Here is a 15,720-nt window from a genome sequence, read left to right as displayed (position 1 = left end):
GGCCATAAACGATTTCTTGATGATCCAAGCGGACAGAAGTACTCCCCTGTGTAACTTCGATGTCAGCCAGTGGCAGTTCATGCGTGACACCTGACGTTTGCTCAGGCCCTTTGATGAGACCAGTCGCATGACTACGGGTTGGACAACGTCATTTCACTGCTTCATGTCCTGGAACTGATGCTGGTAAATCTCGCTGGTCAGGGGACTGGAGACGTGGCGCCTAGATCTCAAGCCACATGAGCCCTGTGGGGGCTGAACTGGAGGATGAGGACATTGGAGCACAAACAATGTCTAGTGAAATGGGTGGTTTTTATACTGTACACAGGTGACAGGAGAGGAGGAGCAGGAGCAGCAAGAGGATCTACAGGGCGATGAGGAGGACGAGGCAGAGGACCCAGACACACCGTGGCAGTATGAAATGGACATGGAGGCAGGGGGTCCCTCAGGGCCACTTGAACAAATGGCCCGATGCATGCTCACCTGCTTGCGTAGTGACAGCCTAATTGTCACCTTTTGGCAGAGGGATGACTTCTAGCTCTCCACTTTGTTGGACCCTTGCTACCGGTCCAAAATGGGGGCCTGTTTTACACCCGCTGAGAGGGACGACAAACTGAACTACTATAGAGACATCCTATGTAGTCAGTTGGACCGCTGCCTATCTGCGCCATCCTCCATCCTCTCGCAGGTCTGACCGGGGCGGCCCTCTGCGCTCACGTCCCTCTGCCATGGCTGCTGTGGCAGGGTGGGGGGGGGGGGGTAGGAGCAGTTCCAGCTCCATCAGCAGAACCTTGAGTCTAGAGTCGCTGATGAGCAACTTTCTTCACCCGCATAGTGAAGAATCTACTCAGCAGCAGCAGCTAGACCTGGAAAAGGACCTGAACCAGCAGGTGGTGGCATACTTGGACAGCACCCTGCCACCCCACATTGAATATCTGCTGGACTACTGGGTAGTTATATGGTGGTTTGTCAATAAATTGCAAGAAAATGAAATCAGAGAAAAATGAAGGGAAATGTAAAGAAAAAATGTAAATAAATTTATAAATAAAATGAAATAAAGTGTAGAAATTAAGAATTTGTAAAGGTACAAGTTAAGAGGGAGAAGTTGTAAAGAAATTGGGAGGAAGAGAGTGGAAGAGAGAATGAGTGATTGTGTGGTGGTAAAACAGAAGGGATGAGGGGGACGGGACCTGATACCACCTGTGATGAAACGGAGGGAGAGTTTTCAACATGTCTGAGGAAAAATGAAAAATGTTAATGACAATGAACAATTACATATAAACATCGACCAAATATGTAAGGTACAGTACACGAGTTATGACGGAAGGATGTCATATTCACGATTGAGGCCCCTAGGGGACAATGTCTCTCTAGAGTGTGGATCCAGTAGGATTCCCTTCTCTTTAAGAGTCCATTGTGGTTACTGCCACGTCTTGGTCTTGTTAACTGTTCGATAATTTGAAATCGTAATTGTGCAACATTATGTCCCGCCTTTTTTAAATAGTCCAGTAATGGAAGCCACGTCTTTTGACATCGTATGGTTGATTTATGACTGGCTATCCTGTCTCTTATTGTCTGAATGGTTTCTCTGACGTACATGATGCCACATTGGCATTTAATGAGAGAGATTACAAAATTGGAATCGCTGGGAAAGAGTGTCCTGTGTGTGGGTGGTATATTACGTTGCCTTTCAGGACGTTGCTACAACATGCACAATGTAAGCATGGAATTGTTCCTTTCTTTTTCATACCCAAGAATAGTTGTTTAGGGATCTTGTTTTGGCTGCCTATGTCGGTCTGTATTAGGTGGTCTCTGAGGTTTTGGGGACTTTTAAGGCACATTAGGGCTGGTGTTTGAAATTCTGTAATTTTGGGATATATTTGGCGTAGTAAGGGACAATGTTTTCAAATCACCTGTTGTATTTTGGGAACAATGGGATGATGTGTGTGAAGAAAAGCTACTCTAGCCATAGTAGTTTTTTTGGTAGTGTTGTGAGATTGTGTTATCCTGGTGGTCTCTTCTGCTAAAAGGTGGTCCAGATATCCTTTATCTCTAAATTTGTGACACATTTTTTCTAGTTGGTTCTGTGGATTGGATACTATGCGTCGTACTCTGGTAAATTGGGATCTCGGTAAGGATATTTTTGTGTTGTGAGTGTGGCAGCTGGTATATTGGAGGAGGCCGTTCCTAACTGTGGGTATTGTGTACAGGTCAGTAGAAAGATTGCCGTTCTCGTCTTTTTGGATCAAGGTGTCCAAAAAACTAATGGAGTTGAAATCGTAGTGTAAAGTAAATTTTAATTCTGTCCTTATCTGGTTTATGTTGTCCACAAATTGTATGAGGGTGTGTGTCGGACCTGTCCATATACAGAATACATCATCTACCGTATGTATCTATGCCAGCACAGGGCAAATTGTTGAAATAGTGAGTTCTCATAGATATGGGTAGTTTCAAAGTGTGACATGTTTGTGTTAGCATATGGCGGCGCGACATTAGAACCCATGGCTGTCCCGCACGTCTGGACATAGTGTGTGTTGTGGGGGTCAGCTCAATAGTGGTAGGCACAGCAGTCAGAGACAGTGACACAATGGCACAGTTCACACAGGGGTTTGCCTGTTTTCTTTATTCTCGTCCACAAACAAAATACAAGGCCTTTACATTCAGGCAAAGATACAAAATAAATACCTGCTCGGCTGAGCACTAACTAAACATAAAATCACCCTTTCTATCCGGGCGGCCTACTACCAGCCACACGACACAATTCAAAATAAACTCACAGTGTCCTTTTTGTTGTTTGCACAGACTTCAGCAGCAATGGTGAAAGCCAGTCAGTTCAACCAGTCCCCACCCAGACATGCTCATAGTGCAAACCTTTTATAGCCCAGAAATGAGCTGAGCTCCATCACCTGGCTGAGAGCTCTATATGAAACCTGTTCTGGACAGGAAGGGAATGAGGAGCCCCGCTACCAACCTGCATCCTCATTCCATTAAAATCCAGGCCCGACAACACAATTTACCAAAGTTCTCAGCAAACTATGCTTTGCTAAAGCAGACCATCTTTTCCTGGATTTCTGATATCTCACCCAGGTTTCCTAGTTGAGATATCCACCTCCTGTAGCATAGTACATGGTAAATGAAAGAAACCTAGGGGAAATTGTCATGGTCTTACCTGCTTGCTGCTCTCCTTCGTTTGACATGTGCTGGCGGCCATCTTGGGGTCTGGGTTTCTTGTAGCCTTCCACCCTGCGGCTCCTCCTTCCCCTGGGAGGAGCTGGATGCCTAGCTCATATATATAGGAGGTCTGTGGCTTCAGTTCCTTGCTTGGTCCTCTTGTGTTCACATGCTTCTAAGACTGCTGCTGCTTCTGGTTCCTGATCCTGGCTTCGTCTGACTACCCTGCTGGTTCCTGATCCTGGCTTCGTCTGACTACCCTTCTGGTTCCTGACCTCTGGCTTCGCAAAGACTCTGCTCGGTTTCACCATCCGTTTTCAATAAAGCCTTCTTATTTTCATTTATCTCTTGTTGTACGTCTGGTTCATGGTTCCGTGACATTAGGACCAAGCCATGAATTCTGACGGTACAGGGCCATCCTCGCTACCCACGCTGGTTGCCAGACTTGATCAGCAGGATCACCTGTTGGGTCGGTTCGCTGTGGCGTTGCAAACCCTGCTTGAATGCACGGCTCATTTCGCTCCCGTTGCCGATGGGTCGGTTGTCGCTCCTGGGCTCGCTCCTACTGCCGCTCCGGTTGTTGCGCCAGAGTCTACCCCGACACCTGTTGTTGCGCCTGCGGTGTGTCGGGGTATGACCGGTTCTGCCCCTCTTCCACAGCGCTTTGGGGGAGAGCCAACTCAGTGCCGAGGTTTCCTTAACCAGGTGGGCATTTATTTCGAGTTGCTGCCACATGCCTTTCCTACTGAGAGATCAAAGGTGGGCTTCTTGATCTCGCTGCTCTCGGACAAGGCCTTGGCCTGGGCCAGCCCTTTATGGGAGAACAACAATCCGGTGGTTGCCGAGTTTTCCGGTTTTGTTGCTTCTCTTCGGAAGGTATTCGATGTGCCGGCTCGTGCTGCCTCTGCTGCGAAGCTCCTTATGTCCATCAGACAGGGTTCACGATCCGTAGCTGAATACGCCATTGAGTTTCGTACCCTGGCAGCAGAGGTGGGCTGGAATAATGAGGCTCTGGTCGCTGCTTTCTCTCATGGTCTCTCGGATGCCTTGAAGGATGAGGTTGCAGCTAAGGACCTACCAGTTGAGCTCGAGTCTCTTATTTCTTTCCTGATTTTGATTGACACCAGACTCAGGGAGAGACCTTCCTTTAAGGAGAACCTGCGGAGGTCTTCTAACAGATTGGTGCCTACGTTTGCTGTCCCACCCGTGCCTCCCTCTCCTCCCACGCCTCCTGGGGATGACTTGTCTGGGGGTGAACCCATGCAGCTGGGGTTTGCTCGCCTGTCCGAGGGGGAGAGGGCACTCCGGAGACGCGAGGGCCGATGCATGTACTGTGGTCTCGGTGGGCATTTTCGGTTGGCATGTCCGAACCGTCCGGGAAACAATCGTACCCTGAGATCCTGTCAGGGGCAGATCTTGGGTGGAGTCTCCTCGTCCCCGGTTTCCCGTGTTGACAAACCACTGATCACTGTTGTCCTCTCCTGGGTCGGGGGCTCGGTGACGACCCAGGCGTTGGTGGACTCTGGTGCTGGTGGTTTGTTCATTGATAGTGTGTTCGCTGCCGCCAATTCCATTCCTCTGCAGGCTCGAGGTTCCCCACTGGCTCTTGAGGCGATAGACGGCAGACCCCTTCTGCCGCCACACGTGACTCATGAGACCCTTCCAGTGGGGATAGCCATTGGTGCCGTTCACAGAGAGTCGGTCTGCCTCCAGGTTATTTCGTCTCCACACTACTCGGTGGTCTTGGGGTACCCCTGGCTCCAGAAGCATAATCCGACTTTCGATTGGAGATCGGTCGAGATCCTCTCGTGGTCACCGCAGTGTGGGGCTAGTTGCATCCATGGGTCTGTCAAGTTGCTGTGTACTTCCTCGGACTCTCTGTTGCCTCCTGAATACGAGGAGTACCGGGATGTATTCGATAAGGTGCGCGCGGTTGCCCTACCTCCGCACCGCCCATACGATTGTGCCATAGAGTTACAATCTGGTGCCGTTCCTCCTCGTGGCAAAGTCTATCCACTGTCGGTAGCGGAGAATGAGGCCATGGAGGAGTACGTGAGGGAGGCGCTTTCACGCGGACACATTCGCAAATCTTCGTCCCCGGCAGGGGCTGGATTTTTCTTTGTGAAAAAGAAGGGCGGTGAGTTGAGGCCTTGCATCGATTACAGGGGTCTCAATCGCATCACGATCAAGAACGCTTACCCGATACCCTTGATTTCCGAGCTGTTCGATCGCCTTAAAGGGGCCACGGTCTTTACCAAACTCGACCTGAGGGCGGCGTATAACCTGGTAAGGATCAAGGCGGGCGATGAGTGGAAGACCGCGTTTAACACCAGGACCGGTCATTACGAATCCTTGGTTATGCCCTTTGGGTTGTGCAATGCGCCCGCAGTCTTTCAGGAATTCATCAACGATGTTTTCCGTGACCTGTTGCAGCAGTGTGTGGTAGTCTATTTGGATGACATCTTGGTATATTCTGAATCCATGGAGGCCCACATTCTGGATGTCAGACGAGTGTTGCAACGGTTACGAGAGAACAAGCTGTTCGGTAAGCTTGAGAAATGCGAATTTCACCGATCCCAGGTAACCTTCTTAGGTTACATCATTTCCGCTGAGGGGTTCTCCATGGATCCTGAGAAGGTTTCGGCTGTCTTACAGTGGCCCCAGCCCAGTGGTCTTCGTTCCCTGCAGCGCTTTTTGGGCTTCGCCAATTATTATCGGAAGTTCATCAGGGACTTTTCCATGCTGGCCAAGCCTCTCACGGATCTGACCAGGAAGGGCAGTAATTCCCAGGTCTGGCCGCTCGAGGCCATCCGAGCTTTTGAGGCCCTAAAGTCCGCCTTTGTGTCGGCTCCGATTCTGTCGCATCCCAACCCTGGGTTGCCCTTTGTCCTCGAGGTGGACGCGTCTGAGACGGGAGTAGGCGCCCTTCTGTCTCAGCGTAGAACACCAGAGGGTCCTCTGCTTCCTTGTGGGTTTTACTCCCGGAAACTGTCTTCCGCGGAGTGCAACTATCAGATTGGTGACAGGGAGTTATTGGCCATCGTGCAGGCCCTCAAAGAATGGAGGCACTTGCTCGAGGGTTCGGTGGTTCCGGTTCTCATCCTGACGGACCACAAGAATCTGACCTACCTTTCTGAGGCCAAGAGATTGACACCACGTCAGGCCAGATGGGCTCTGTTCTTGTCACGTTTTAATTACGTGGTCTCCTACCTACCCGGTTCCAAGAACATCAGGGCGGATGCCTTATCACGGCAGTACTCCGAGCTGTCCAGGGAGGAGTCGAATCCGACTTCGGTCATACCTCCGAATCAGATCCTGGCCGCCATTCGCACCAGCCTGACCTCTCCCCTGGGTGAGCAGATTTTGGCGGCTCAATCTGGTGCTCCCTCTGGGAGACCCAACGGCAGATGTTTTGTGCCTGAGGAGTTGCGCACTCGGTTGTTGCGAACCTACCATAACTCCAAGACCGCGGGGCATCCTGGAAAGAATCAGCTGTCCTGGGCTGTTTCACGTCTGTTCTGGTGGCCTTCCCTACGTTCCGACATCGCCGCATATGTAGCGGCATGCTCCGTTTGTGCCCAGAGTAAGTCCCCTCGGCACCTTCCGTTGGGCCTTCTGCAACCCATAGCCACCGGGGAGCGCCCATGGTCACACCTGGGGATGGATTTCATTGTGGACCTCCCTGCATCCCGAGGCCATACGGTCATTCTCATGATTGTGGATCGGTTTTCCAAAATGTGCCACTGTGTTCCTCTCAAGAAGTTACCCTCTGCACAAGAGTTGGCCACGATTTTTGCCAGGGAGGTCTTCCGGTTGCACGGTTTGCCTAAGGAGATTGTGTCGGATCGAGGGAGTCAGTTTGTGTCCAGGTTCTGGCGCGCCTTTTGCTCCCAGTTGGGGATTCATCTCTCCTTCTCCTCGGCCTACCACCCTCAGTCCAATGGGGCCGCAGAACGATCCAATCAGGCCTTGGAGCAATTCCTTCGTTGCTATGTCTCCGATCACCAAGACAATTGGGTTGACCTCCTGCCTTGGGCTGAGTTTGCCAGGAACACGGCGGTGAACTCTTCCTCTGGGACGTCTCCCTTCATGGCCAATTATGGGTTCCAACCTGCCGTGTTACCGGAGGTATTCTCTCCCCAGGATATTCCGGCTGTGGAGGATCACCTTTCCGTCCTACGTGCTTCTTGGGTACAGATCCAGAAGTCCCTTGAGGTCTCTGCGCAGCGCCAGAGACTCCAGGCTGATCGCAGACGAGCGCCTGCTCCTTCCTACCAGGTCGGAGACCGTGTATGGTTGTCCACCCGCAACCTCAACCTTCGAGTGCCCACTCCCAAGCTGGCGCCTCGCTTTGTTGGTCCCTTCCGAGTGCTTCGCAGGGTAAACCCGGTAGCCTATGCCCTTGCGCTTCCTCCTGGCATGCGGATCTCCAACGTGTTTCATGTCTCCCTGTTGAAGCCACTGGTGTGTAATCGTTTCACTTCCTCGGTTCCTCGGCCTCGTCCGGTCCAAGTGGGCAATCGTGAGGAATATGAGGTGAGCAATATCCTGGACTCACGCCTGGTCCGCGGTCGGTTGCAGTTTTTGGTCCATTGGCGTGGTTATGGTCCAGAGGAGCGTTCCTGGGTTCCCTCCGCAGATGTCCATGCTCCTGCCTTGCTCCGAGCCTTCCACGCACGCTTCCCTCAGAAACCGTTTTGTGCTCCGCGGAGGAGGGGCCCTTGAGGGGGAGGTACTGTCATGGTCTTACCTGCTTGCTGCTCTCCTTCGTTTGACATGTGCTGGCGGCCATCTTGGGGTCTGGGTTTCTTGTAGCCTTCCACCCTGCGGCTCCTCCTTCCCCTGGGAGGAGCTGGATGCCTAGCTCATATATATAGGAGGTCTGTGGCTTCAGTTCCTTGCTTGGTCCTCTTGTGTTCACATGCTTCTAAGACTGCTGCTGCTTCTGGTTCCTGATCCTGGCTTCGTCTGACTACCCTGCTGGTTCCTGATCCTGGCTTCGTCTGACTACCCTGCTGGTTCCTGATCCTGGCTTCGTCTGACTACCCTTCTGGTTCCTGACCTCTGGCTTCGCAAAGACTCTGCTCGGTTTCACCATCCGTTTTCAATAAAGCCTTCTTATTTTCATTTATCTCTTGTTGTACGTCTGGTTCATGGTTCCGTGACAGAAATATAACGATTCTCTACTACTTTTCCAGTCACTCTCTCACAGTGTCACCAAACAGAAAGTAATGTGAGTAAATCGAGACAAAAGTTGATGGAGTCTTGTGTTAAAGTTTGTGCTTCAATAAGGGACAGTCGTGTGGCTTCTATACCAAGGTCATGAGTAATGGATGTATATAAACTGTTCACATCGAGTGTCACCAAAAGAGATGTTGGAGGAAGTGTGGACATATCTTGTATGATGTTAAGAAAATGGCCTGTGTCTAGTAGGAACGATCTGGATTTACGAGTGAGTGGGGTGAGAATCTTTTCCAGGAAAATTGCGAGAGGAGCTAGAATGGAGTCTGTGGATGCGACTATAGGTCTACCGGGTGGGTTAATGAGAGATTTGTGAATTTTATGGAGTATGTAAAATACTGGAGTGATGGGATGTGGATTGATAAGGAAATCGTATGTTTTCTTATCAATGGTTTTGTTTGCTAGATATTTATCTAGTGTTGCTTGTATTTTGGACCGAATTGAATGGATTGTATCATTTGGCAGTATGGAGTAGGTAGTTGTATCAGAGAGTTGTCGCTCGATTTCTTCAATATAGTCTTTCTTGTCCATAACCACAATAGCGCCGCCTTTATCGGCCAGTTTCACGATAATGTGTTGGTTGTCCTTGAGATTACGTAGGGCAGTTTGTTCCTATGTTGTCAAATTGTGTTTAGTATATATTTGCCTTGCTTCAACTCAGCAGTAATCTTTTTAATATCGCAATCTCTCAGAGTAATGTAAGTTTCTACTCCATGATTGGATTTGGAAGGGTTAAAATTGCTGGGTTTACATAAGACTAATTGTTCTATGGACAATGCTGACTGAGAAGCCGTGTCCTTATCTTTAATTGTGGGATGTTCTGCACAAAAATGAGCTTTCAGTGTTAGGGTTTGTAGAACCTCTGTAGTTCTTGATCTAGGGTGAAGGTGTCGTAATGTGGTACTGGACAGAAGGAGAGGCCTTTCTGTAATACTTGTAGTTCAGGTGATGTTTACAATTAAATCAGGTTTCGTCTTACCTGAGATCGTGTCGGGATTGGTCTGGTGTTGTCTTCTGGAGTGTTGCGACCTGCGGGTTGGTTTGCCCTTCTGCGCTGTCCTAAAAAAAAGTCGGTGGATGTCTTTGTCCATGGGAGGTCTCGCTGCCAGAGCTGGTCAAATTGTAATGGCGGACAATTCTTGAAGATCTTGTGTAGTTGTAAGATGGATTCTCCACCCATTTGTACACACTGTTGGAAGTATAGTCGTCCGCGTCTCGTTGGAATTTAATCAGTTTCCCTTCTTGAAGGATCTTTCTTTGTTCAGTCAGTGTCCGATCTTTCTTGGTCTTCAGGGCCGTGACATCTTCAGATGGAAGAATGGCGGTCAGTTGTGACTCGATTACGTTAAGATTTTCTTTTGTCTTAGTGATGGACTGTTGAAGAAACTCTAGGTTCAAACGATCAGGTCTAATGAGCACTTATTCAATATCTGTTGAAAGCGAATTCTGAAGTCTTGATGCTCGGTGAAGAGGGTAGGGGGTAGATGGCATTTGAGGCCCTGGGGTATCCTGCCAAGTTTGTAGTACTCGGCTAGGGTGGCGCTGTGTAATTCGCGTGCCAGTAATTTCTTGGATTCCCGTTCAAATTCTCGTGTGCGGTGATCCTGTGTAGATGTTCTTAAAAATTCTCCCGAAGTTGTCACTTGAGATAATATATTTTCTGCCACATTCGTATCATATGCATAGCTTTCCGTAAACATCTGGAATAGGGTGCAATACAATAATTCCACAAAAAACAATAATATAAAAAGGGAGGAATATGCACTCCTATGTTTTTCTATGAGGTGCTGTGGTATACGGGTCTGTGCCCATAGATTCTTGTATAGAGAAAATCACACACTCTCTATATGAAATATGCAAAGTGGATTTATTTGTGGTACACTCCAAAATTGTGAAAAATAGTGCAAATACAATTGAGAGATTGGAAGTAAATTCGCAGTAGATTGCCTGTAGCAGCATGCGGGCATTGTCTGTTGTCAGCCACACCAGCAAAAGGACCTGCGATGACGTCCGCACAGGTCCTTTTGCAGGTCCTGCAAGAAGAAGAAAGAAGACGATAACGGCTGCGCAATCAAGTGGATGACGTGAGTACATTTTTTATAAATTTTTAACTTCAAGGGACATTTTGCTTAGCATTCTGTATTAAAGAATGCTATTAGAATGCTATTATTTTCCATTATAACCATGTTATAATGGAAAATAATAAAATTTGCAGAACACCAAACCCAAACCCGAACTGGGTCCGGGTTCGGATCTGGGTGCCACATTCAGTTTTTTTTTGCGTGTGCACTCGCGCGGGTTTCCCGCAACGCATCCGGACCAAATCCGCTATGCTCGTGTGCAAGGGGCCTAAGAGCGACACCTGTCATCTGCATGTCATACTGACTCACATTATTGTTTCACTACCATAGCAGACTCCCTATGCTTGTTACTGTAAGGCCTCATGCACACGGCCGTTGTTTTGTTCCGCATCCGAGCCTCAGTTTTGGCAGCTCGGATGCGGACCCATTTACTTCAATGAGGCCGCAAAAGATGCGGACAGCACTCCGTGTGCTGTCCGCATCCGTTGCTCCGTTCCGTGGTCCGCAAGAAAAATATAACATGTCCTAATCTTGTCCGCGCTTTGCGGACAATAATAGGCAGTTGTATTAAAGGCTGTCCTTGCCATTCTGCAAATTGCGGAACGCACACGGATGCCATCCGTGTTTTGCGGATCCACGGTTTGCAGACAGCAAACACACAACGGTCGTGTGCATGAGGCCTAAGGCACAGTGTTCTACACCACTATATAGGCTTTTTGCAGCCAGGAAATAGCCGTTTTTTTTTAACACGATTTGCCACGAATAAATTCAGATAGAAAAAAAAATTTTAGGAAAAAATTGCATTTTTTCGAAATTTGCTCATCCCTAATTACCACATAAATTGAAGGGGTTAAATGTTATGGCTGATCAGTATTTATTAGCTCACACAATCCCAGTTACTGATGAAACCTATGGATGTTTACTGTGCAGATCATGGTATCCAATATCTGTATATTAAACATTTAAATTATGTTATCTCTCTCTCTCTGTTCATATAATACCATCTCTCATACTTTTTTTTAATTGGACTACTTCTAGAGATTGTCAGCAGAAGTTTAGATTTGATTATATCACTGGAAAACACAGGACATTGTGCTTTTTATCTATGTTTTATTGTTTCGCATAGCTGGAAGGGCACAATATCTTCTCTAACTTGAGTTCCAATGAGTATGAGCACGTATTGGAGATAATCCGCAAAGCCATTATTGCCACAGACCTTGCACTGTACTTTGGAAATAGAAAACATCTGGAAGAGCTCCACCAAACAGGAGCCCTCAACTTTAACAACCAGGTGCACAGGTAATGTAATGGATATATTTTTCGCTTTATAAGGTGTAGGTGGTGAAAATTATTGAAATCTGAGTTATAAGGTAATTTCATCATCAGAAACAGAAGTTCACAATGCAGCATTTGGACCAGGACCGTGTGTTTTGTTTGTTTTGTTGCGCACAGTGAACTTGTCAGGAACCACTGATTAAAAGAATGGTCTAGGCTACAGATATGGATGACCTATCCTCAGGATAAGGCCTCATGCACACGGCCGTTGTTTTGGTCCGCATTCGAGCTGCAGTTTTGGCGGCTCGGATGCGGACCCATTCACTTCAATGGGGCCGCAAAAGATGCGGACAGCACTCCGTGTGCTGTCTGCATCTGTTGCTCCATTCCGTGGTCCGCAAAAAAATATATAACCTGTCCTATTCTTGTCCGCGCTTTGCGGACAAGAATAGGCAGTTATATTAAAGGCTATCCGTGCCGTTCCGCAAATTGCGGAACGCACATGGACACCATCCGTGTTTTGCGGATCCGCGATTTGCGGCCGCAAAACACACAACGGTCGTGTGCATGTAGCCTAAGTCATCAAAACCAGGTAGGTCCAGTTCGACACCCCCACAGATCAGCTGTTTTGAGTAGCCATGGTGCCAAAAACCATATAGTGTATGGAGCAGAAGCAGAACGCTCAGTATACAGTGTAGTTTTCAGCATCGGTGTACTGCAGCTCAGCAGCCATTCACTTGAATTGAACCTGAGCTTCAGTACCTCAGCTCCGTTGCTACACAGCATACAGAGCTTTCTGCTTCCAAAACTGTACACAATGTAGGTTCTGCCACTGCTGTAGGCCAAAACTGCTGATCAGTAGGAGTTCCAGATGTTGGACCCCACTGATCTGAAATTAATGACCTATCCTGAGGATACGTAGTGATAAACTGTAGCCCGATAACCCATTTATTAAATATTACAGTTGTCTGTTATATCTCACAAAACCTACCACTTTTTATTTTAATGTATTTAAAAATGTCTCATTTATCAAGATATTGCAGTTAACAGATATTGTCATGATGTTAACCTGGTGTGCATTAGATTCCTTCTTAGAATGTCCACCTAATGTTTCCAGCGCTTATGGTCACACATGCACATTATCTCAGTTCCACTGTCCAGACCCTCTTGTACCTGAGTGGTGAAGTTATTCCTGTAGGCCAGCCAATAAGAATGGGCATACTTAAAGCAGCCTATCACTAGCACTGGACACTTTATCTAGCTGTTCTAAGAAAAAAGCCAAAAGAAACCCAAGAGGCGCCATTAACAAGCAAGTCAGGCAAAGAGAGAGAAAGAAACACGGCGGCACTGCCCCCACCGGTGAAACCGCTGTTGTCAGCTTGCATGCGGTATGAAGATATCCAGTGCGTGGTGCTCAGCAACAAAAATCATCAAGTGGAGGTTCACAATGCGAGGAGAAGAAAATAGTAGAGTTGCGGCACTCACCAGGATGCAGATAAGTAACTTTATTGAAGCTTCCTTAGAAGTAGATACATTAGGGATCCAGGGGCGGACACACTGTTGCAGGCGGCGACGGCCGTTTCGCGCGTGGGATCGCGCTTCCTCGGCCTGAGGAAGTGTGATCCCACGCGCGAAACGGCCGTCGCCGCCTGCAACAGTGTGTCCGCCCCTGGATCCCTAATGTATCTACTTCTAAGGAAGCTTCAATAAAGTTACTTATCTGCATCCTGGTGAGTGCCGCAACTCTACTATTTTCTTCTCCTCGCATTAACAAGCAAGTGACAGCAATATCCAGACACAGGAACTTTTTAATAATTCCAAGTAGAAACAATATATATTTTCTATGTCCTTTCATTGAGATATGTAATATTTTATTGTGGGACAACCCTTTTAAACTGTTCCACAGTTGTTGTTTTTTGTTTTCTTTTTTACAGGTGCTCCGCTCCACTCATGTATGAATATTTTGTAGCACATATAATAACTTTAATTTCCTTAGGACATAAAACAGATATTCAGTGTAAATGACTTGTCTCATGTGCAAATAACAAAGTTTACCATATACTCTTACACATGTAGAATAAATAGTTCTTCTTGGCCTCTTTTGTATTGGTAAGCACAATTTGTTTCTTGTGTTTTGTTTCAGGGATCGTTTAATAGGTTTATTGATGACAGCATGTGATCTCTGCTCTGTAACCAAACTGTGGCCCGTGACCAGAATGATCGCTGATGATATATATGCTGAATTCTGGGCAGAGGTACTTTTTTGGAATTAAGTGCAAGCAAGGCACTTGGAAGTGATAGTATGTAGAGTAACATTAGGACACTTCTACTCTGTGCATGCTGTATATACATTTAACTCAGATTTCCTATGCAATGGGCAGGTTTTGTATAGTGTAAGGCAGCACTACTGATTTTACAGCTTAGGTAATGTCAGACGATCTGATGCACTAGAAGACATTCTGTCTTGGCCTTCACTTTTTACATTGAAAAGTCAGATTCATGCATTGTTTAAACTCTGTGCCTCTTTTTTTTTTTTTTTTCCCGCACATATATTATTCAGTGGGATCTGGTTTTGTTCTTTGCAATATATACAGCATATTTCTCAACTGCTCTAATTTCATAGTTTAATGCGCATATTGGAGGTAATAACACTCAATGGGGGAGATTTATCAAACTGGTGTAAAGTAGAACTGACTTAGTTGCCCATAGAAACCAATCAAATTCCACCTTTCATTTTCCAAAGGAGCTGGGGAAAGTGAAAGGTGGAATCTGATTGGTTGCTATGGACAACTCAACCAGTTCTACTTTACACCAGTTTGATAACTCTCCCTCAATGACTTTATATTTGATTATTGATAAAATGCGTTTCTGTTTTAAAGGGTGATGAAATGAAAAGGCTTGGAATTTCCCCAATACCAATGATGGACAGAGATAGAAAGGATGAAATTCCTCAGGGGCAGGTAATTAATTCATTTAACAAAATGGCAATATTGTGATATAAATATATGCGTTTCTGGGTTACTTTTCTTTTAACTTCACAAGTATCATCAGAAAATAATTGTTTAAATCAAATTTCTATCAGCAGCTCAGGAAAGATGGCCAACAGAAAATGTAGTGTACGAGAATTTTTGGTGATCTTTTTTATTTTCTATGTGACTATATATATAAAAATAAATAAATAATGTATCCTAAAATCTTGTAGTGTTTTACACCGATCACTGTGCCTCATAATATTCTTCTAAATCCAGCAGACGTTAACACAGGCAGGACTAGGCTGGGTTTACATACGGGCCTGTTCACATCTCGTTTTTGCTGTATGACAAGCCGATACGTTTAGACATACAGTAAAAGAAAGTACACAAGCGTATGCAATTTTGTAGTGATCCACGTTTTTTTTTTTTTTTAATAACGTATACATTTGAAAGATGTGCATAGGTTTCACTACAGTGTATCTATGCTGCATATCCCCAGTAGGGTTGTTGTGGGTAAAAGCGATACTTTTGTCCCGGTATCGATACGATACTGGGATTTCCATTTTTTCGATACTGGGCTGGGCTGCGCTGCTGCGCAGTCTAGTATCACAGAACATGAGCGCGCTGCTGTCGGCGTGCTCATGTTCCCTCAGCAGCACAGGGGAGAAGGAAGCAGTGTCTCCATCCCCCTTGTGCTGCTGCTGCCGCTCCCACCAATGAGAAGAGAGGGGCGGGCGCACTGCACCACCAATTATAGGACTTTTCTTACACAGAGCGGCGCCCAGAGATGTCCCTGCACTTACCATTATTCCTGGGCGCCGCTCCGTTCGCCCGCAGTGCCCCCATTACTGTCTCCTCTCCTTCTCCTTATGCCAAATACTATCGGAGCAATGGGGAGGAGACATCAGCTTCTCTAGTGGGCGTTCCTTCTCCCTGCGCTGCGATTGGACAGCGCTACGGCCAGGAAGAAGGAACGCCCACTA

At 47.0% G+C, this 15,720-nt stretch overlaps 1 protein-coding gene across 3 annotated transcripts in view; it reads left to right on the top strand.

The window, feature by feature from the left end:
• Positions 1-15,720, top strand: part of PDE10A (phosphodiesterase 10A) — a 384,127-nt gene that overhangs the window by 347,376 nt on the left and 21,031 nt on the right. For 2 of the 3 annotated variants that reach the window (XM_040429292.1, XM_040429293.1), the window contains exons 18-20: positions 11,617-11,789; positions 13,909-14,020; positions 14,645-14,725. In XM_040429292.1, the coding sequence (XP_040285226.1) occupies positions 11,617-11,789; positions 13,909-14,020; positions 14,645-14,725 (366 nt within the window). The remainder of the gene's footprint in view (positions 1-11,616; positions 11,790-13,908; positions 14,021-14,644; positions 14,726-15,720) is intronic. The other variant, XM_040429294.1, reaches the window with a different exon arrangement.

This window comes from Bufo bufo, chromosome 4 (genome assembly GCF_905171765.1).
Source record: "Bufo bufo chromosome 4, aBufBuf1.1, whole genome shotgun sequence".
In the NCBI taxonomy this organism is placed as follows: domain Eukaryota; kingdom Metazoa; phylum Chordata; class Amphibia; order Anura; family Bufonidae; genus Bufo; species Bufo bufo.
The sequence above is the reverse complement of the archived record's forward strand: the minus strand, read 5'-3'. Positions and strand labels throughout refer to the sequence as shown.